Source organism: Trichomycterus rosablanca, chromosome 1 (genome assembly GCF_030014385.1).
Source record: "Trichomycterus rosablanca isolate fTriRos1 chromosome 1, fTriRos1.hap1, whole genome shotgun sequence".
NCBI lineage: Eukaryota > Metazoa > Chordata > Actinopteri > Siluriformes > Trichomycteridae > Trichomycterus > Trichomycterus rosablanca.
The window spans coordinates 64,457,389-64,479,783 of record NC_085988.1 but is presented as its reverse complement, the minus strand read 5'-3'; the positions used below and the strand labels follow the sequence as shown (position 1 = coordinate 64,479,783).

Sequence of the window (22,395 nt, the reverse complement as noted above, 5' to 3'; positions counted from 1 at the left end):
GGACTAAATAATAAAAGGACAGCTAATGTACAGTATAATACTATAAGCACTTTTTCTGAAGTTATATCACAGCAGAAAACTTTCCATCAGTCTTTCAATAATCTCTGTTAGCATTTTTAATCTAATATATTTTAATATAAATTGTTTTGTGTGTTAATAACCAATTTACAAAACAAAAGTTTGAAACCACATTAAAGTAATAATTATTTATTAATACTTGTTATTAATCATATTTAATAAATTAGTATGTGGCGCTCTGGTGGTGCAGCGGTAAAACACGATAACATGCAAGTGCCGACATTTTAAACTCACAAGTCTCATCTCTGTTACGGCAGACCGAGCACCTATAAGGACAATGATTCACTTGTTTATGGGATGTGATTGCTGGAGGGAATTCCTCATAACTGCAACCTCTGCTGCTGAGACAGTGAGAAAGGTGATAATGAGGAAAGGTGCATGACTCTTAATATCTGAGTATATACGGAAATATCTGAGTATATATGAAACTGCATCGTATGCAACTGTTTAAAAACCAGTGGCTTGGGCGCCCAGGTGGTGCAGCGGGACATTCAACGCCTAGATTCTGAACTCCTCGGTTCGAAACTCGGGGTTGCCAACTAGGTAGGAGTGTCTAATAGAGTAGACACGGTATTTAAAAACTCCAGCAGTGCTGCTGTGTCTGATCCACTCATACCAGCGCTATCCACTACCAAATAATACCTGCTACCAAATAATACCTGCTCTGTGGTGGTCCTGTGGTGGTCCTGACCATTGAAGAACAGGGTGAAAGCAGGCTAAAAAGGTATGTAGAGAAACAGATGGACTACAGTCAGTAATTGTAGACATACAAAGTGCTTCTATATGGTAAGTGGAGCTGAGTGAGTTTAAGACACCTTGCAACTAAACAGTGCTCTGTTCAGAATGTATTCGTGCTTTGCAGCTGATGTTTCTAAGTACTAATCAAATATGAACAAATCAATACATTTAAGTAATGAAGTAATAAATGTATTAAATTCTTCATTTCTTAAATTCCCAATCAATGGTAAGTCGACTTACCATTGATTGGGACTAAGTTCTACTGTTATTGAGGTTTGATGCTAGCAGATGGGAAGCAGCGCACACATTCACATTCTCACGTTCACACAGAATGTGAGAGGCTGAATATTTATGACATTTACTCCTCTGGTGAGAGAGAGAAGCACATAAACACTTAGACAACCTAAGTGTTCATGTGCTTCTGCATGTCCTTGTTAAAATGTATTAGTACTTCATCACAACATGGCTTGTAGCTGAGCTAAGCAGTGGTCATTTACATATGGCAGCCATTATTCACATTCTCCTTCACACACGACATCTGTTAAAAACACAGATGGTTCGGTAAGAAGTACTTAAGTGTCTTAACTGGGTGATTATCTCAATGTGGGAATATAAAAACACTACGGATGTGGGGAAGTCTGGCTTCCTTTTTGAATATTGCTTCACTACTCATTTACAGATGTGAGCAAAAGACTTGTTAGTGAGAATCACAGACCATGTCGGATGCATTACCATTAATTGCTAAATGGACAATATAATGTGACATTATGTAAACCATGTATTTTATTTTAAGTGTAGGTCATAATGAAAAGGTAATAACATTAAAGACATATTTAATCACCCTTTTTTAAAAGGTGTTATATTGATGCTTTTGGAACTGAATGAAAATGAACAAGTCTCAGTAAACAGAGAAAGAATATTTACTTTGTCATATAAACAATTTTGTTAACATAAATTGACATCAGGGTCCTTACACAACGTATAAAGACCCACGCACCCACACATAGTCTGGTCCCCACCCTGCAGATGCGATGGCCAATTAGTATCTGCTGCAGGCACTGCCAATTATGCCCGCCAGATGGTGCCCAGCCGACCGGAGGCACCGCTGAGTTTCAAACCAAGGAGTTTAGAATCTCGGCGTTGGTGTGCTACCGGAATATCTCGCTGCGCCACCTGGGCGCCCCAACAAAGATTTTCTAATGGATAATTTTAATCTTGAGACTGAGAAGGACACTTTAAGATATTCCAGGACTGATCGGTAACCAAGCATTGGTTGATTCAGAAGTGTGCTTGGGAACATTGTCTTGCTGGAAAATCCCATTTTCATCAAGGTTCAGTTTCCCTTCCTGTGCTTTATGGTCTGAAGTGCCATGTGTCATTGAGTTCAGCCATTATGCCATTGGTTGTTATGTGATTTTCTAACTTGCCAGTGACACATTTATCCCAGCCTTCATCAGGTCATCCTGTAGGTCCTTTGTACGAACACATGTGTTTTTATTTATGGTCCTGATGAGAATGCTAAGGCCTTTGAACAAACTTTGGGCTTTTTCCAACAGTTAGGCAGGTCTTCTGGTGCACCATAACTTTGGAGCTTCCAGGCAATACTTATAATCAGGAATTCTTCTCATACCCAGTGCCCTTTCGGTGCAATTAAATGATTTCCTCTCCTGCTCAGCTTTGTGACAGCTCATTATTTTTCACCATGGTTGCAACACACCTCGAACACAACGCTGGGTGGTATTTATATGACACATCACAGCTGAAGCAAATTAAGGTTTGTTATTGGGTCCCCAATAGTTTAATCGTGTTGTAATGTTATACCTTAAACAAATGCAAGAATGTTTTTAAAAAGTGGATGTCAAAAATATACATGGCTACACTGGCACCTTATTACGTTTGGCATCTTAATAGATTGCGAATTCAGGGTAAGGAATTAGAAGGCACTCTTAAAAAACAGAATCTCCTCAAATTATGTCTTTTGACTCTTATTTTTAGCTTAATGCACAGCTTTTCATTGGGGTTTGGTTTAGGGGATTAAGATGACCATATAAAAGCCTGTTTCTGTGGTCATATTGTGTGGATTTGGATGTTTTATATCTTTTTTATATTTTCAGTGTACAATAAATATAATTACCTACAAAATACATTAATGGTTTATTACCATTTTATTCCATATTCACCAAGAATAATTCTAAACAGGCAGTAGGCTTGTAGTCCAGAATATATAGGGACTACAAAAACGCAGAGTTAGAAATATTTTTGGCTTTAACACGATTTCATCATCTCACACATTAGTTTGTTTGTTTTGTTTTATTAGGATTTTAACGTCCTGTTTTACACTCTTTTGGTTACATTCATGACAGAACTCGTTACACAAGATTCATCAGTTTACAAGGTCGTATCAAACACAGTCATGGGCAATTTTGTATCTCCAATCCACCTCATCTGCATGTCTTTGGACTGTGGGAGGAAACCGGAGCACCCTGAGGAAACCCACGCAGACACGGGGGGTGAACATGCAAACTCCACACAGAAAGGACACGGACTGCCCTACCTGGGAATCGAACCCAAGACCTTCTTGCTGTGAGGCGACAGTGCTACCCACTTAGCCACCGTGCCGCCCCTCCCACACATTAGCAGTGTAGCTATGTGATGTAATGCAGTGGTCTTTTTTTTTTTCACTGCAGTGGTCAGTATCTCTCTATAATAATAATAATAATAATAAAGCCTTGTCATACCATTTTATTATCTTTTATTTTCAAGATCTGTCTTTTAGTAAAGAGTAAAATTCTTTATTTTTGACTAAGCTTGGATACTGGGTAACTGGTGATTGCATAATCCTCCCTACAGGTAATGAAGACATACCACATGTACCACAGCGAGACTCTGAGCTCGGAGAACAAGTTAAAAGAGGCTGAGCGGCAAGGTGAAAGACAGGGTCGTGGAGGAGAGGTTTTTGGTATACGCAATGAGGAGCGCCATCAGCGCCGCAACGCTGCCCGCAAAATCCAGAAAATGAAGGAGAAGGTACGATATCCAACACAAAAGCTTAAGGTTTAAGATTTTTATGTGATATCAGTGGTTAATACACAGGGATGCTTTATAAATTTAACATACATCTACACAGGAACCCTCAATCAGGATAATACAAAAACAGTTCTCAAATGTTTCATTAAGATGAGACTATCTATCTATCTATCTGTCTATCTATCTGTCTATCTATCTATCTATCTATCTATCTATCTATCTATCTATCTATCTATCTATCTATCTATCTATCTATCTATCTATCTATCTATCTATCTATCTATCTATCTATCTATCTATCTATCTATCTATCTATCTATCTATTCTATCTATCTATCTATACAGATGAGGCATAACATTATGTATGTCCTAATATTGTGTTGGTCCTTCTTTTGCACTGTGTATTCCGACACCTTTCTATCAGAACCAGCATTAACTTCTTCAGCAGTTTGAGCTACAGTAGCTCGTCTGTTGGATCGGCCCACACGGGCCAGCCTTCGCTCCCCACGTGCATTAATGAGCCTTGGGCGACCATGACCTGTTTGTATTTTTCTATATTTCCATAAGCATATTATGTATAATTATTTATTTTATTATATATTTTATTTATTATTTTATTATATTATAACTTTTTATAATATATAGCCAAAATCAATAAGCTAAGTGTTTTATCCACTGCCACAGCCAACAGGTCAATCAATTATTTTAAATGAATGATATGCTTCTAATTTTTGGCAAAAGAGCTTTTCATGTGTTCAGAACAAAGCACAAAACAGGTCCAAAAACACATGGTTTTTCAAGTTAAAATTTTTTTAGATAAACTGAAGCATTGTGAGACACAATAATGTCATTGTGTATTGACTTCACAAATGATGTATTGATGGAATTGGCACATTTTCCCACTGACACACTTCAAAACCCTGTGTTCTTTTAAACTAACAATTCACAGAAAAATAAAATATTTACTCTGCATACATTCTACAGTGTTTATTGCCTTAAAGTGATGTGTTTAGGGACACTGTAATGGCAATTTGTTATTGTGAAGGCATTTCTTATTAATTTCTTATAGCTGTTTGAGCTTCCCCACTCTTATTCCCTCTCTTAAAATTGTATTAGTCAATACTGGCTCCAGCCGAAGCAGTTTAATTAAAACAGCGGTAATGAATTGTACAGAACATGGCAGCTGAGCCAAGCAAAGACTTGAAACGAGCATATTTTGTCATGAAGCTCCAACTTAATTTTTTCCTTTCCTTCATTGTCTTCTCTTTTCTTCCCTCTGCTTTTTTTTTTTTTTATCAGCGCCAGGCCAAATACTCTGAGAATAAGCTGAAGGTTATGAAGGCACGAAATGAATATCTGTTGACTCTGGAGGCTGCCAATGCTGCTCTGTTTAAGTACTACATCCAGGACCTTTCCCACTTGATTGACGTGAGTATCAAAACAGTGCTGATTAGTTCAGCAGGAATCCAGATCTGAGTGCTGAGCCTGGAGTGGTTATGCTATCACCTTACTAAGCAGAGATGAATTCAGGGTCTGATTAAAAGTGAGTCATTATGACAGTCTGCTACACAACAGAGAAGAAGAGAGGGACTAAGACTAATTACACACAAATGCACACAAGCATAAACATACGCATACATTTGGCATACATGTGCTAGGCAACAATGGTAAGGGTTGATACAGAAAGGTAATTTGCACTAGGGCTATGAAATATTAGGGATGTTTTGCATCCATTGGAAAAAATAGGTCCGGGTTACAACATCAAAGCTCTGAGGTTTGTATGATAACAAACTGATCCTATTATCACACCTATGCAGTTGGCCGTTACCTATGTGCAATGTTGGCACCATACACACATTTACAGCACAAACTGTTACTGGATTGGATTGGATAGGTTAATATACTATATGACCAAAAGTATGTGTGCATCCTAGTTTAAAACCATAGGCATTAATATGGAGATGCCCTATCTGCCCCTGCACATCATCTGTTGACAAAAGAAACATTAAAAAGTGGATTTCTTCTTTTACACACATACAATAAAAGTCAGTTTCTATTCATACCAAAGAAGCACATGTGCTAAAATAAATACTCACACACCAATACCCATGCCCAGGTATTGTACACGCATTGAGCTCTTTCCCTCGTATCAGAGCTTTGCTGTGTTGGATATTTTCTTCATTAACGCCAACAGCAGGCACACTGTGGTCAGCAATGTTCGACTAAAAGAATTGCAGCATCTTTCTGACCTTCACGAAGATCATCCTTGCCCTCTGCCAAAGCCCAGGAGGACATGTGACTGTGTACACACTTGTGCGTGTGTTTGTGTGTGTGTGCACTACAGTCTTAAGAGCTAAGAGAGTGTGAAAGCGTGAACAGCTCTGAATTAACCTTAAAAAGATTGAGTTGGCTGAAGAGTCTCAGAGTTAACCAACCATTTAGAAAACCATTTAGTTGCTTTAGAAAAGTGATAATTAAGAATTCGGCCCTCGTCAGCGATCTTTATAATGAAGCTTATAGTGAGGGGGAACAGTAAACCACTTTTGTATTTATTTAATTTACTTTTACTCCAGGGCGGTACAGTGGCTCGGTGGGTAGCCCTGCCGCCTCACAGTAAGAAGGTCCTGGGTTTGATTCCCAGCTTGAATGGTCCGGGTCCTTTCTGTGTGAAGTCCTTTCATGTGTGCATGTTCTCCCCGTGTCTGCATGGGTTTCCTCCAGGAGCTCTGGTTTCCTCACACAGTTCAAAGACATGCAAGTGAGGTGAATTGGAGACACAAAATTGTCCATGACTGTTTGACATTAAACTTGAACTTGCGGACTCCTACTTACTCCTATTCACCCATGCTTTATATATATATATATTATATATATATATATACTGTATATATATATATATATATATACAGTGTATCACAAAAGTGAGTACACCCCTCACATTTCTGCAGATATTTAAGTATATCTTTTCATGGGACAACACTGACAAAATGACACTTTGACACAATGAAAAGTAGTCTGTGTGCAGCTTATATAACAGTGTAAATTTATTCTTCCCTCAAAATAACTCAATATACAGCCATTAATGTCTAAACCACCGGCAACAAAAGTGAGTACACCCCTAAGAGACTACACCCCTAAATGTCCAAATTGAGCACTGCTTGTCATTTTCCCTCCAAAATGTCATGTGATTTGTTAGTGTTACTAGGTCTCAGGGGTGCATATGGAGCAGGTGTGTTCAATTTAGTAGTACAGATCTCACACTCTCTCATACTGGTCACTGAAAGTTCCAACATGGCACCTCATGGCAAAGAACTCTCTGAGGATCTTAAAAGACGAATTGTTGCGCTACATGAAGATGGCCAAGGCTACAAGAAGATTGCCAACACCCTGAAACTAAGCTGCAGCACAGTGGCCAAGATCATCCAGCATTTTAAAAGAGCAGGGTCCACTCAGAACAGACCTCGCGTTGGTCGTCCAAAGAAGCTGAGTGCACGTGCTCAGCGTCACATCCAACTGCTGTCTTTGAAAGATAGGCGCAGGAGTGCTGTCAGCATTGCTGCAGAGATTGAAAAGGTGGGGGGTCAGCCTGTCAGTGCTCAGACCATACGCCGCACACTACATCAAATTGGTCTGCATGGCTGTCACCCCAGAAGGAAGCCTCTTCTGAAGTCTCTACACAAGAAAGCCCGCAAACAGTTTGCTGAAGACATGTCAACAAAGGACATGGATTACTGGAACCATGTCCTATGGTCTGATGAGACCAAGATTAATTTGTTTGGTTCAGATGGTCTCAAGCATGTGTGGCAGCAATCAGGTGAGGAGTACAAAGATAAGTGTGTCATGCCTACAGTCAAGCATGGTGGTGGGAATGCCATGGTCTGGGGCTGCATGAGTGCAGCAGGTGTTGGGGAGTTACATTTCATTGAGAGACACATGAACTCCAATATGTACTGTGAAATACTGAAGCAGAGCATGATCCCCTCCCTCCGGAAACTGGGTCGCAGGGCAGTGTTCCAGCATGATAATGACCCCAAACACACCTCTAAGACGACCACTGCTTTATTGAAGAGGCTGAGGGTAAAGGTGATGGACTGGCCAAGCATGTCTCCAGACCTAAACCCAATAGAACATCTTTGGGGCATCCTCAAGCGGAAGGTGGAGGAGCGCAAAGTCTCGTATATCCGCCAGCTCCGTGATGTCGTCATGGAGGAGTGGAAAAGCATTCCAGTGGCAACCTGTGAAGCTCTGGTAAACTCCATGCCCAGGAGAGTTAAGGCAGTTCTGGGAAATAATGGTGGCCACACAAAATATTGACACTTCAGGAACTTTCACTAAGGGGTGTACTCACTTTTGTTGCCGGTGGTTTAGACATTAATGGCTGTATATTGAGTTATTTTGAGGGAAGAATAAATTTACACTGTTATATAAGCTGCACACAGACTACTTTTTGTATATATACAGTGTATCACAGAAGTGAGTACACCCCTCACATTTCTGCAGATATTTAAGTATATCTTTTCATGGGACAACACTGACAAAATGACACTTTGACACAATAAAAAGTAGTCTGTGTGCAGCTTATATAACAGTGTAAATTTATTCTTCCCTCAAAATAACTCAATATACAGCCATTAATGTCTAAACCACCAGCAACAAAAGTGAGTACACCCCTTAGTGAAAGTTCCTGAAGTGTCAGTATTTTGTGTGGCCACCATTATTTCCCAGAACTGCCTTAACTCTCCTGGGCATGGAGTTTACCAGAGCTTCACAGAATGCCACTGGAATGCTTTTCCACTCCTCCATGACGACATCACGGAGCTGGCGGATATTCGAGACTTTGCGCTCCTCCACCTTCCGCTTGAGGATGCCCCAAAGATGTTCTATTGGGTTTAGGTCTGGAGACATGCTTGGCCAGTCCATCACCTTTACCCTCAGCCTCTTCAATAAAGCAGTGGTCGTCTTAGAGGTGTGTTTGGGGTCATTATCATGCTGGAACACTGCCCTGCGACCCAGTTTCCGGAGGGAGGGGATCATGCTCTGCTTCAGTATTTCACAGTACATATTGGAGTTCATGTGTCCCTCAATGAAATGTAACTCCCCAACACCTGCTGCACTCATGCAGACCCAGACCATGGCATTCCCACCACCATGCTTGACTGTAGGCATGACACACATCTTTGTACTCCTCACCTGATTGCCGCCACACATGCTTGAGACCATCTGAACCAAACAAATTAATCTTGGTCTCATCAGACCATAGGACATGGTTCCAGTAATCCATGTCCTTTGTTGACATGTCTTCAGCAAACTGTTTGCGGGCTTTCTTGTGTAGAGACTTCAAAAGAGGCTTCCTTCTGGGGTGACAGCCATGCAGACCAATTTGATGTAGTGTGCGGCGTATGGTCTGAGCACTGACAGGCTGACTCCCCACCTTTTCAATCTCTGCAGCAATGCTGACAGCACTCCTGCGCCTATCTTTCAAAGACAGCAGTTGGATGTGACGCTGAACACGTGCGCTCAGCTTCTTTGGACGACCAACGCGAGGTCTGTTCTGAGTGGACCCTGCTCTTTTAAAACGCTGGATGATCTTGGCCACTGTGCTGCAGCTCAGTTTCAGGGTGTTGGCAATCTTCTTGTAGCCTTGGCCATCTTCATGTAGCGCAACAATTCGTCTTTTAAGATCCTCAGAGAGTTCTTTGCCATGAGGTGCCATGTTGGAACTTTCAGTGACCAGTATGAGAGAGTGTGAGAGCTGTACTACTAAATTGAACACACCTGCTCCCTATGCACACCTGAGACCTAGTAACACTAACAAATCACATGACATTTTGGAGGGAAAATGACAAGCAGTGCTCAATTTGGACATTTAGGGGTGTAGTCTCTTAGGGGTGTACTCACTTTTGTTGCCGGTGGTTTAGACATTAATGGCTGTATATTGAGTTATTTTGAGGGAAGAATAAATTTACACTGTTATATAAGCTGCACACAGACTACTTTTCATTGTGTCAAAGTGTCATTTTGTCAGTGTTGTCCCATGAAAAGATATACTTAAATATCTGCAGAAATGTGAGGGGTGTACTCACTTTTGTGATACACTGTATATACACTCTATCTCTTACCAGGGTCCTTGCACAGCATTTGAAGACCCCACCCGCTTAGTCCGGTCATCCCACCCAAAAGTCACGGTGGCCAATTATTGTCTGCTGCATGCACTGCCAATTGTGCCCACTAGATGGCACCCAGCCGACTGGGGGCAAAGCCGAGATTCGAACCGAGTTGTGCTAGCGTAATATCCCACTGTGCCACCTAGGTGCCTACATTTTTGGTATTTAGCCGATGTCCAACAGTGCCAGCTTGGCAGTGGTCGTATGGTTCAAGACCAGGCCCTTAACCACTGACCAATTACTACATTTAAGCATTTTGTTTATGTTAAATATAAAAAAGCATTCACTTCACACTTAGTTAATGTTTTGTGGTTTTGGGGCTCAATTTCAACACATGTTGGCATAATCTCTTCAGTCCTGAAAGGGTACTAGAGTCCTTCTGTTTTTTTAATACTTTAATTTGCATTTCAAATAGGATTTAAGTCAGGAGATTTGGAGTCCAAACTGACTGAGCTAAATTACTGCTAAATAGTTCTTTTAAATGGTTTTGTCTGACCATTATTCTAATGTGTCTAAATGCTCTTTTTTCTTGGCTAATTACTAGATTCACATTTCTTAGAATTCCCTCATCCTTTAACAGTGGTGGGATAGTGGGCTACAACCTGAAAACTGGTTTTGTCTAGTCTAGAGCATTGAGTTATATAGGTACTTAACATATACAGTGTATCACAAAAGTGAGTACACCCCTCACATTTCTGCAAATATTTTATTATATCTTTTCATGGGACAACACTATAGACATGAAACTTGGATATAACTTAGAGTAGTCAGTGTACAACTTGTATAGCAGTGTGGATTTACTGTCTTCTGAAAATAACTCAACACACAGCCATTAATGTCTAAATAGCTGGCAACATAAGTGAGTACACCCCACAGTGAACATGTCCAAATTGTGCCCAAAGTGTCAATATTTTGTGTGACCACCATTATTATCCAGCACTGCCTTAACCCTCCTGGGCATGGAATTCACCAGAGCTGCACAGGTTGCTACTGGAATCCTCTTCCACTCCTCCATGATGACATCACGGAGCTGGTGGATGTTAGACACCTTGAACTCCTCCACCTTCCACTTGAGGATGCGCCACAGGTGCTCAATTGGGTTTAGTCCATCACCTTTACCTTCAGCTTCCTCAGCAAGGCAGTTGTCATCTTGGAGGTTGTGTTTGGGGTCGTTATCCTGTTGGAAAACTGCCATGAGGCCCAGTTTTCGAAGGGAGGGGATCATGCTCTGTTTCAGAATGTCACAGTACATGTTGGAATTCATGTTTCCCTCAACAAACTGCAGCTCCCCAGTGCCAGCAACACTCATGCAGCCCAAGACCATGATGCTACCACCACCATGCTTGACTGTAGGCAAGATACAGTTGTCTTGGTACTTCTCACCAGGGCGCCGCCACACATGCTGGACACCATCTGAGCCAAACAAGTTTATCTTGGTCTCGTCAGACCACAGGGCATTCCAGTAATCCATGTTCTTGGACTGCTTGTCTTCAGCAAACTGTTTGCGGGCTTTCTTGTGCGTCAGCTTCCTTCTGGGATGACGACCATGCAGACCGAGTTGATGCAGTGTGCGGCGTATGGTCTGAGCACTGACAGGCTGACCTCCCACATCTTCAACCTCTGCAGCAATGCTGGCAGCACTCATGTGTCTATTTTTTAAAGCCAACCTCTGGATATGACGCCGAACACGTGGACTCAACTTCTTTGGTCGACCCTGGCGAAGCCTGTTCCGAGTGGAACCTGTCCTGGAAAACCGCTGTATGACCTTGGCCACCATGCTGTAGCTCAGTTTCAGGGTGTTAGCAATCTTCTTATAGCCCAGGCCATCTTTGTGGAGAGCAACAATTCTATTTCTCACATCCTCAGAGAGTTCTTTGCCATGAGGTGCCATGTTGAATATCCAGTGGCCAGTATGAGAGAATTGTACCCAAAACACCAAATTTAACAGCCCTGCTCCCCATTTACACCTGGAACCTTGACACATGACACCAGGGAGGGGCAACGACACATTTGGGCACAATTTGGACATGTTCACTGTGGGGTGTACTCACTTATGTTGCCAGCTATTTAGACATTAATGGCTGTGTGTTGAGTTATTTTCAGAAGACAGTAAATCTACACTGCTATACAAGCTGTACACTGACTACTCTAAGTTATATCCAAGTTTCATGTCTATAGTGTTGTCCCATGAAAAGATATAATGAAATATTTGCAGAAATGTGAGGGGTGTACTCACTTTTGTGATACACTGTACATATGTGCTTCATTTGGTTGATTTGGAATGCAGCCACACACAAAAGCATAAACATATGCACAATTATGGCATACATGTGCTAGGCAACAATGGTGAAAAGTGATACAGAATGGTAGTTTTAGTGTTTTAGATCCATTTGGAAAATGGGGCCCAGTGACAACATTAAAACTTTGAGTTTTGAATGATTCGATACACAGTACATGAGATAAATCGTGCTCAAGAGGTTATATAAACTGCAAAGGTGTGATGATAGGATCAATATTATCAACTGAAAATACACACATACATATTAACTTAATTTTGTTGATTTGGGACACAGCCCCTTTTCTTGTGACTCATCACAACATCTGGCTAGCGTGTGTGAGATATCGGTGAGCGGCGTCAAGTGTAAACAAACCAACGTATTATGGCTTCGGCAGGAACACTGTATGTGGGAGCCTTCGGCTACAGGAAGTTATATATTCTGGGAAATAACAAAAGAATGGCAACGTGCAAATGATGTGGGAAACTAAACACTTGGTCGACCACATCAAACTTCACAAGGCATCTGAAAACACACCTGGATTAGTTTGTTTAGTTTATACCAGCCGTTTAGTTGCCATTCCAGCTATATAAAATAACATAACAGCAGTAGTTAGTTTTCCATAATTTAAAAATATATTGCATTATATGACAAAGATTATAATGTTTTTGTGAGTAAAAATGTAAAGAAATGTGTAGGGTTTACAGAAAGAAAAAGGGCCTGCTGTAAAAGAAAAAATACAGTTGTATTTTGCAAAGTTAATCGGTTGTGTTATTTAATCTAAAGTTATATATTAGGTGTTTATTTTTACGCTACATTTACCATATATGCTTTGTGTATGTTATACTGACTTGACTGAAGTTTTAGCCTAAAGAATCGTGACTTGTGAACATCTCTTGTGGTGGGCAATTTGATGTGATCATTTTAAAACTAAGGATATAGAAAATATAGGATATAGAACCGTAACATTTGGTCCAACCTCTAAAAATGTGCTTGGAGATGGCTACTTGATAACAATGGTGCAGTTGAGGGTCAGGTATGTATTAAATGTTGGGCTGATGGTAGTTACACTTAGTACACATGTTGAATGCAGCAGATATGCACAACATAAAAACCTGAGTGACTGATGAGAACCAAAATTATCTTGATGGCTAGATGACTGGGTTAAAGTATTGGCAAAACAGCATAGAGTGCAGGCAGCCATAGTGAGTTCTGACTGTAGTCTGAGGAGGGACAAGCCACAACCCACCAACAGGTTGTTGGGCGGCCAATACTGACATGAAGGCTATTGTGTCTATTGGGTGTACTATGGCTCAAATTGCAGATTTTTTTAATACTAGTGACGAGGTTGTGTCACAATGCACATTACATTGAAGCATTTTGTGTATGGGATGAATTAATCTTAGTCAACCACTAGTAGAAAAGATAATAGTAAAGTAACCTGGGATCTACATCATGCTGTATCTGTGCTTTGATCCAAATTCTGAGTAAATGTAAAGAAATAGAAATACAAATTTTTTTATTGTACTGTGTGCTGCAATGTAGTGTTAATTGAAATTTTGTTGAAATTCTTCAAGTTGAATTGTTGTAATCATTTTTGTTACTACAATGTAAATATTTACTATTTGCATTTACATTTTTGGCATTTAGCAGACGCTCTTATAACAGAGGTGCTTCTATAGTAAACATTACCTTACTTTAGTTTAAGTAGACAGCAGTCCAAGAATACATATCTACTGAAACCTTGTTAGAACCAGCTACAGGAAGCCAGTGAAGAGAACACAGCAGTAGGGTGATGTGGCAGTGTTTAGGTTGGTTAAAAACCAGCCAAGCAGCTGCATTTTGGATGAGTTGCAGGGGTTTAATAGTGGACATAGGAGGGAGATACAGTAGTCCAGGAGCGAGATCTAGTAGTCCAACCGTGAGATTACAAGTGACTGGACAAGAATCTGAGTGGCTTCCATGGAGAGAAATGGCCGAATCTTCCTGATGTTTTAGAGGAGGAACCGACACGATTTTGTCTTGTTGGCTATATGGGAAGAGAAGGTCAGCTGGTTATCCAGGACAGCACCAAGGTTTCTTCCATTATCAGATGGCTTGATCTGGGAGTCATCAAGAGAGATGATTGGATCCTGGATTGGAGATTGATCTCCAGGAATAAGTAACAGCTCTTCTTGCTGTGATTAAGTTTTACTGTTGGGATTACTATTAATTGTTAATTTAAAGCAGTTTAAAGTGGACTAAAATTAATCAATATGTTTAAACATATTTTATGTTAGATATACAGTACATACATATACAGTACAGTATATTTAGAGGAGTATACATTTATGAGGAATAAAACTATGTAAAACACTGACTGAACAGGTTATAAACTGTATCAGATTAGTAAATTATACTGGCCAGTAACAACTTTTATGGCAATATCGTAATAACATTAGACATATTTTATTGTATCCCTAATATATGTTTGTTTTGGTAGTGCTGTGACCTGGGCTACCATTCCAGCCTGAGCCGTGCATTGCGTACATACCTGTCGGCGGAGTACAGTCTAGAGACGTCCCGTCATGAGGGTCTGGACATCCTTGAGGGGGCAGTGGAGGGTCTAGACCCACGCAGTGACCGCCAGCGCTTCATGGAAACCCACCCTACTGCTTTCACACCACCTGCACGCTTCACGTTCCAGTCCCATATGGGTGACCAGGTCAGGAGCCAACCTGTGATGCAGTAAATACATTACAGGCCTAGATCGCTGATGTCATTCTACAAATAGTAATATAAAGCTAGTGATCCGCACTGATGATGAGTTATTAACTCTACAGTTCTTTTATCTCATGGTACTATAGCACAACAGTGGAACTTAAAAAAACGGTCACGCATTCAATCCCAATAGATCTTTTGTTTCCTGGACATTTGTTTCAATGTATTATAATCTGTTTTTTAACTGTTAACTACAAGTTAAGAACCAGTTAGGGCACATCAGTGATTGCAGCAGGTGAATTTTTTTTAATATGTAGAAGGAAAATATTTATTTGATAATCTGTGTTTCAAAATATTAAATGAAAAGTTGTAGACGATTTGGACAAAGAAGTATCTGTGCAAACCAATTGAAGAATCCCAAGGCTACAATGACATACATGTCCTGTACATGTGAGCACAAACAATTTACCTTAGCTGTATGTATATATTGTGCCACTTGACTTAATGAGGTGATCAGTATGTGGTGCAGTTTATCCTTTATGGTTTAGGCACTGGACAAACCAATAAGCAAATAAGCAAACACATTTATTCCATAGGATGTAATGTCCTGGTAATGAGAAAAGTATGGGTAATTTTGTATGTGTGGGTTGGCAGGTGAATCAGTTAACAGCTGTGCCGCAAGTGCAGGCTGAGCTTCTACTCCGCTATCAGCAGCTCCAGTCCCGTCTTGCCACACTAAAGATTGAGAACGAGGAGGTGAGAAAAACACATACACTTTTCTCCTACACACACAAACACATACAGTGTATCACAAAAGTGAGTACACCCCTCACATTTCTGCAGATATTTAAGTATATCTTTTCATGGGACAACACTGACAAAATGACACTTTGACACAATGAAAAGTAGCCTGTGTGCAGCTTATATAACAGTGTAAATTTATTCTTCCCTCAAAATAACTCCATATACAGCCATTAATGTCTAAACCACCGGCAACAAAAGTGAGTACACCCTTTAGTGAAAGTTCCTAAAGTGTCAATATTTTGTGTGGCCACCATTATTTCCCAGAACTGCCTTAACTCTCCTGGGCATGGAGTTTACCAGAGCTTCACAGGTTGCCACTGGAATGCTTTTCCACTCCTCCATGACGACATCGCGGAGCTGGCGGATATTCGAGACTTTGCGCTCCTCCACCTTCCGCTTCAGGATGCCCCAAAGATGTTCTATTGGGTTTAGGTCTGGAGACATGCTTGGCCAGTCCATCACCTTTACCGTCAGCCTCTTCAATAAAGCAGTGGTCGTCTTAGAGGTGTGTTTGGGGTCATTATCATGCTGGAACACTGCCCTGCGACCCAGTTTCCGGAGGGAGGGGATCATGCTCTGCTTCAGTATTTCACAGTACATATTGGAGTTCATGTGTCCCTTAATGAAATGTAACTCCCCAGCACCTGCTGCACTCATGCAGCCCCAGACCATGGCATTCCCACCACCATGCTTGACTGTAGGCATGACACACTTATCTTTGTACTCCTCACATGATTGCCGCCACACATGCTTGAGACCATCTGAACCAAACAAATTAATCTTGGTCTCATCAGACCATAGGACATGGTTCCAGTAATCCATGTCCTTTGTTGACATGTCTTCAGCAAACTGTTTGCGGGCTTTCTTGTGTAGAGACTTCAGAAGAGGCTTCCTTCTGGGGTGACAGCCATGCAGACCAATTTGATGTAGTGTGCGGCGTATGGTCTGAGCACTGACAGGCTGACCCCCCACCTTTTCAATCTCTGCAGCAATGCTGACAGCACTCCTGCGCCTATCTTTCAAAGACAGCAGTTGGATGTGACGCTGAGCACGTGCACTCAGCTTCTTTGGACGACCAACGCGAGGTCTGTTCTGTGTGGACCCTGCTCTTTTAAAACGCTGGATGATCTTGGCCACTGTGCTGCAGCTCAGTTTCAGGGTGTTGGCAATCTTCTTGTAGCCTTGGCCATCTTCATGTAGCGCAACAATTCGTCTTTTAAGATCCTCAGAGAGTTCTTTGCCATGAGGTGCCATGTTGGAACTTTCAGTGACCAGTATGAGAGAGTGTGAGAGCTGTACTACACACCTGCTCCCTATGCACACCTGAGACCTAGTAACACTAACAAATCACATGACATTTTGGAGGGAAAATGACAAGCAGTGCTTAATTTGGACATTTAGGGGTGTAGTCTCTTAGGGGTGTACTCACTTTTGTTGCCGGTGGTTTAGACATTAATGGCTGTATATTGAGTTATTTTGAGGGAAGAATAAATTTACACTGTTATATAAGCTGCACACAGACTACTTTTCATTGTGTCAAAGTGTAATTTTGTCAGTGTTGTCCCATGAAAAGATATACTTAAATATCTGCAGAAATGTGAGGGGTGTACTCACTTTTGTGATACACTGTACATACTGTACATACTGTACTTATATGTATATAACAAGCTACTTAAACCTCTCTTGGTGAATCTTCACTTCTTCTTCTTGTGGAAAAGCTTCTAACTTAATGAGGTTTGATGGCTTTTATGCATGTTTTCTGTTTTCTTAAAATTCCCAATTTTATATGGGCTTTGATATGGTAGTGTGATTCGGGATCATTATCATTCATCACCAAGGTTCAGTTTTACCACAGAAGGCAAAATGTTCCTCCTTATAATAAATGCTTTGATATTTCTATGAATCCATGATGCCAGTCATATTGTCAATTGCCAGTATTTACAGCAGAAACAGATTCCCACATCATCACTGACCCAACTCCATGCTTGGCCATGAGGATAGTATTCCTCTGGTCATAATGCTTGCCTTTCTTGAACCAGACAAGCTGCTGTTGATATGGCCAAACAGTTTTGATTGTAAGTCTTTTGCAGCAACATGAGGGCAGCACGGTGGCTAAGTGGGTAGCACTGTCGCCTCACAGCAAGAAGGTCCTGGGTTTGATCCCCAGGTGGGGCGTTCCGGGTTCTTCCTGTGTGGAATTTGCATGTTCTCTTCTTGTCTGCGTGGGTTTCCTCCGGGTGCTCCGGTTTCCTCCCACAGTTCAAATACATGCAAATGAGGTAAATTGGAGATACTAAATTGTCCATGACTGTGTTCGATATAACCTTGTGTGAACTGATGAATCTTGTGTAATGAGTAACTACCGTTCCTGTCATGAATGTAACCAAAGAGTGTAAAACATGACAATTAAATCCTAATAAACAAACAAACAGCAGCAACATGTATTTATGAGATTGCTAAGACCTTTGGACAACATTTTGGGCTTTCTCCCACGGCCATGCAGGTTTGCTGCTGAGCCCATAAGTTTGGAGCTTCTGGACAGTACTCCCAGTGGTGTCTCCAGGAATGTTCAAGGTCTTGGAAATCGTTTTATACCCACTTCCCTTTGGTGCAATGAAATAGCCTTCTCTCTCAGCATTTGTGACAGGGAGTGAGTAAATACATGACTTTGTCAGGGTCGCAGTGGGTTTGGCCGCATGAAGAAATTGGGAACACATGCAGAATAAGGCTCTGATTCAACACATTGTCCTGCCTCTTAGTTAATAAAATGCATTGTAATAAGGAACTGCTTAATATATGGAGAACAAGGTCTTTTTTTTAACTGAGTTTTTTAACAGAGCTTATAGCCCCATCCTGCCTCAACTTAATTAAAATGATCTAGATCTGGACTGGCACAGCAAAATAAAGATCCAAATGTTTGTCCTCTCTCACTCTGCCACCTTCTCTCTTTCTCTCTCTCACACACATGCATTTTTCTCTTGCTCTGTTGGAGAGGAGGGCTGTTTATTACTGGTTGCTGGCAGACCAGCTGTTTCCTGCAGCTCTTACTGTGTAAAGGGCAAAGCCAAAGTGCTGATGGAGGCTTTATTCATGCAATGAAATTATACATACACCCTCACTTACACACTCAGAGCAAAGCCAGGTTTACACTGTGTCATTTCAGTGGTTTTTAAATATTTATTTTAAAAAATCTGTACAATTTTTTGACAATGTTTATCATACAATATGACTCAACAACAGACCTGTGAATACACAGACACATCATTAGTCACAAAAACACACTGGCATAATGGTGTGCCTAAATAAAACACTGATTTGAAAAAAGGTGGGCATGAAATGGCACGTTTTTAAAAGGAATTTGAGACAGAAGAAATATATTTAGGTAACTTTTAGTATATGTGGTAGCTGCTATGCCATTGTAAAAAAGGTCAGGTTATGAATTCATCTGAACAATCAAGTTGGTATAAATGATCACTAGTTCAAACAATTCTTTTCAGTATAATGAAGTCACATGACCTTGAAAGCTCAAGTTCTCAGCAGCGGTGGCAGGCTAGCACATTAGGCCAACGCATTAGGCCGCTGTGTCATCAGAACGCTCTAATGTTGAATTTTATTCCGATTAGTCTAGGTGAATTAGATGCAACAGTAAAAAAAAAATAATAATCTTATTTTTTACTGAACCAATATCAGATAAACTAAAGGAATTTTTAAAAGAGGTGGAAAAAAGTAAATAAACTGCTAATATTGCTATTACGGAAGCAAGAAAAACATCTTAAACTGCAGATCATTAAGCCACAGCTAAGGTCAGCCATATGTCTGAAATTCATATAAGGGTAATATAAAGAAAATCACTGCTAACTAAGAAAACAGCAATGCTCATCTGGCATTTGCAAAAAAAATAATCTAGTTCATCCACAAACCTTTAGTTCTTTTTTTCTATTTTATTTATGCATTTTCTCTTGTTTTCTCCCAAATTAGCGCAGTCAGTTTGTCTTCCGCTGCTGGGGTGAACCCTTTTTCACCTATTCTGCACAGGCACCTCTCTATCTGCCAATCAGGGTCCTTACACAGCGTTTGAAGACCCTGTCTACATAGTCCGGTCATCCCGCCCTAGCAGAACCGTGTCTGCTGCAGGCACTGCCAATTATGCCCGCTATGGCGCCCAGCCAACCAGTGGCAACGTCAAGTTTTCAGCCGTGGAGTTCAGAATCTCGGCACTGGTGTGCTAGAGGAATATCCCGCTGCGCAACATGGGCACCACAAACCTTTAGTTCTAATTTTATTTTTTAATTAATTAAAAATTAAGACTTTTTGGACAACCAAGGTGCAAAAAGCAAATACAGTGGTATCTTGTAACTCAACGTCCCCTAAACTCGAAATCTTTGAAACTCGACGCCCTTTGTCAAGAAATTTGTACCTTTAAACTCAATGTTTACCTTACAGTCAACGTGTTCAGCTTTTTTTAATGTATTTATTTAATTTCAAATTAACAATGAGCAGTTGCTTTGTTCAGTGCTTGGCTTGTGCTTGAGCGGTGGAGTAAAACGTCATCAAAGTGCGAATATGAGAATCTGCATTTGTGTGAAATAACCGTCAAATTCACTCTGAAAGCGTCCACATGTATCTGTGTTTAGCTGGATTTTTTTCCTGTTTTACTGGAAACTTGTGTTATAGCTCAGGGTTCTAAAAAATGGTAAGAATTAGCTTTGAGAGTCTAAATAAAAATTAAAAAAAAAAAAAAAGCTTAACGGGGTGTATTTTTAAAAAACGACACAAACACTAAACCTGCTCATAAGTTCTCTCCACTAATAAAATTCCTTGTTCGTTTTAGTACAGTAAGTCACGTTAAGCTGGTTATGCACCAGCACAAAAGCTATTGTGCCACTTCTCATATGAATGCGCCTTTACTGAACGAAACATGGTATTCCAAGATTAAGCATCTCACTTTCCAGGAATTGATTATGAGTTGAATATGAGGTGTTACTGGGCTATGCTAAGCAAAAATCCAAGGTAAAACCATAAATAATCAATGAGTCAGGTTTATTTGATTGCTACAAATCATTAAAAAAAGTTCAATAGTATAAAAAAGATAAATCACTATGAACTTTACTTCAATTTAAAAACATTGATAAGTTTTGCATTCTCAGTAACATCTTTGGCACTATTCCAGATTTTATGGCCTGTATAGTAAAAAAGTTCCAGTGGTTTAGCTTCGGGTGATCTTAGGGATAATCAAAAGTTCTGCATCAGCTGAATTAAGTGCCTGAGGAGGCCATACTGTTTAAGTAGATCTGTAATATATGCTGGAGTTAATCCACATTGGGTTTTAAGGGTCTTAAGCAGACCCTACAAAAGTCAGTAAATGTGGAGCTTTACAGGCACCATAATGTCTAAATGAACTAAAACAACTATTTTTTGTCGCTCTGTCTGTGGTAGGTGAAGAAGACGTCTGAGGCTACCCTGAGTACTACTCAGGATATGCTAAACATGGAGGACTATGACGTGTCTGAAAGCTTCCAGCACAGTCGTTCCACAGAGTCTGTAAAATCCAGCGTGTCTGACACTTACCTCAGCAAACCCAGCCTGGCCAAGAGACGAGCTAACCAGCAGGAGACGGAGCTTTTTTATTTTACTGTGAGACTTTATTTAATTTTCTCACTCTGACATTACCATGGTGAAGTGAAATCTTTCAACTAATCTGATGTTTATCACTGGGACTGGCAGTCATATCAACAGTGTTTGGCTAGAGTGATATAGTCTAGCTGCATTGGCTAAAGTGTCACTGTTTCTTGTGGTCCAGTTTTTTTTGTGTTGGCAATTTACTCAGTAATTGACTGGTTCATTTATGCCAGGTGTAATTAGACTGATAATTTATTTGTCTAAGTACAGTCATATTGACTTGTGTGCACAGAAACTGAGAGAGTATCTGGAGGGAAGTAACCTCATCTCCAAACTACAGGCCAAGCATGATCTACTGAAGAGGAGTATAGCAGAGGGTGAGTTCATTAAATTTGTTAACGTCTATATAAGATAAATAAATAAATAAATAAATATAAAACCATTATGGTCAAGTATATCTGAACACCTTTTAATTTCTGAGTTTAGATGTTTGAGCCCATGCAATTTCTAATAGATGTATAAAATTAGTTGTATAAAATATAATATTTTTTTCCATCTTTGCACTTTAGTCACTTGAACTGTGATTGTCACTGGCATAAATATCACCATCTCTAAATATGTATTATTTTATCTCAGAATCTTTCACAGTAAATGTTATACTAAATGCTTTAAACGGCGGCACGGTGGCTAAGTGCACTGTCGCCTCACAGCAAGAAGGTCCTGGGTTCGATCCCCAGGTGGGGCGGTCCTGGTCCTTTCTGTGTGAAGTTTACATGTTCTCCCTATGTCTGCGTGGGTTTCCTCCAGGTGCTCCGGTTTCCTCCCACAGTCCAAAGACATGCAGGTGAGGTGAATTGGAGACACTGAATTGTCCCTGACTGTGTTTGATATAACCTTGTGAACTGATGAATCTTGTGTAACGAGTAACTACTGTTTCTGCCATGAAAGTAACCAAAGTGTAAAACATAACATTAAAATCCTAATAAATA

The 22,395-nt window shown here is 40.4% G+C and overlaps 1 protein-coding gene across 1 annotated transcript in view; it reads left to right on the top strand.

The window, feature by feature from the left end:
• srgap1b (SLIT-ROBO Rho GTPase activating protein 1b) overlaps window positions 1-22,395 on the top strand; it is a 72,245-nt gene that overhangs the window by 23,742 nt on the left and 26,108 nt on the right. Inside the window, exons 4-9 of the mRNA XM_062994996.1 lie at window positions 3,667-3,843; window positions 5,143-5,271; window positions 14,766-14,987; window positions 15,638-15,739; window positions 21,224-21,421; window positions 21,699-21,783. Coding sequence (XP_062851066.1) covers window positions 3,667-3,843; window positions 5,143-5,271; window positions 14,766-14,987; window positions 15,638-15,739; window positions 21,224-21,421; window positions 21,699-21,783 — 913 coding nt within the window. The remainder of the gene's footprint in view (window positions 1-3,666; window positions 3,844-5,142; window positions 5,272-14,765; window positions 14,988-15,637; window positions 15,740-21,223; window positions 21,422-21,698; window positions 21,784-22,395) is intronic.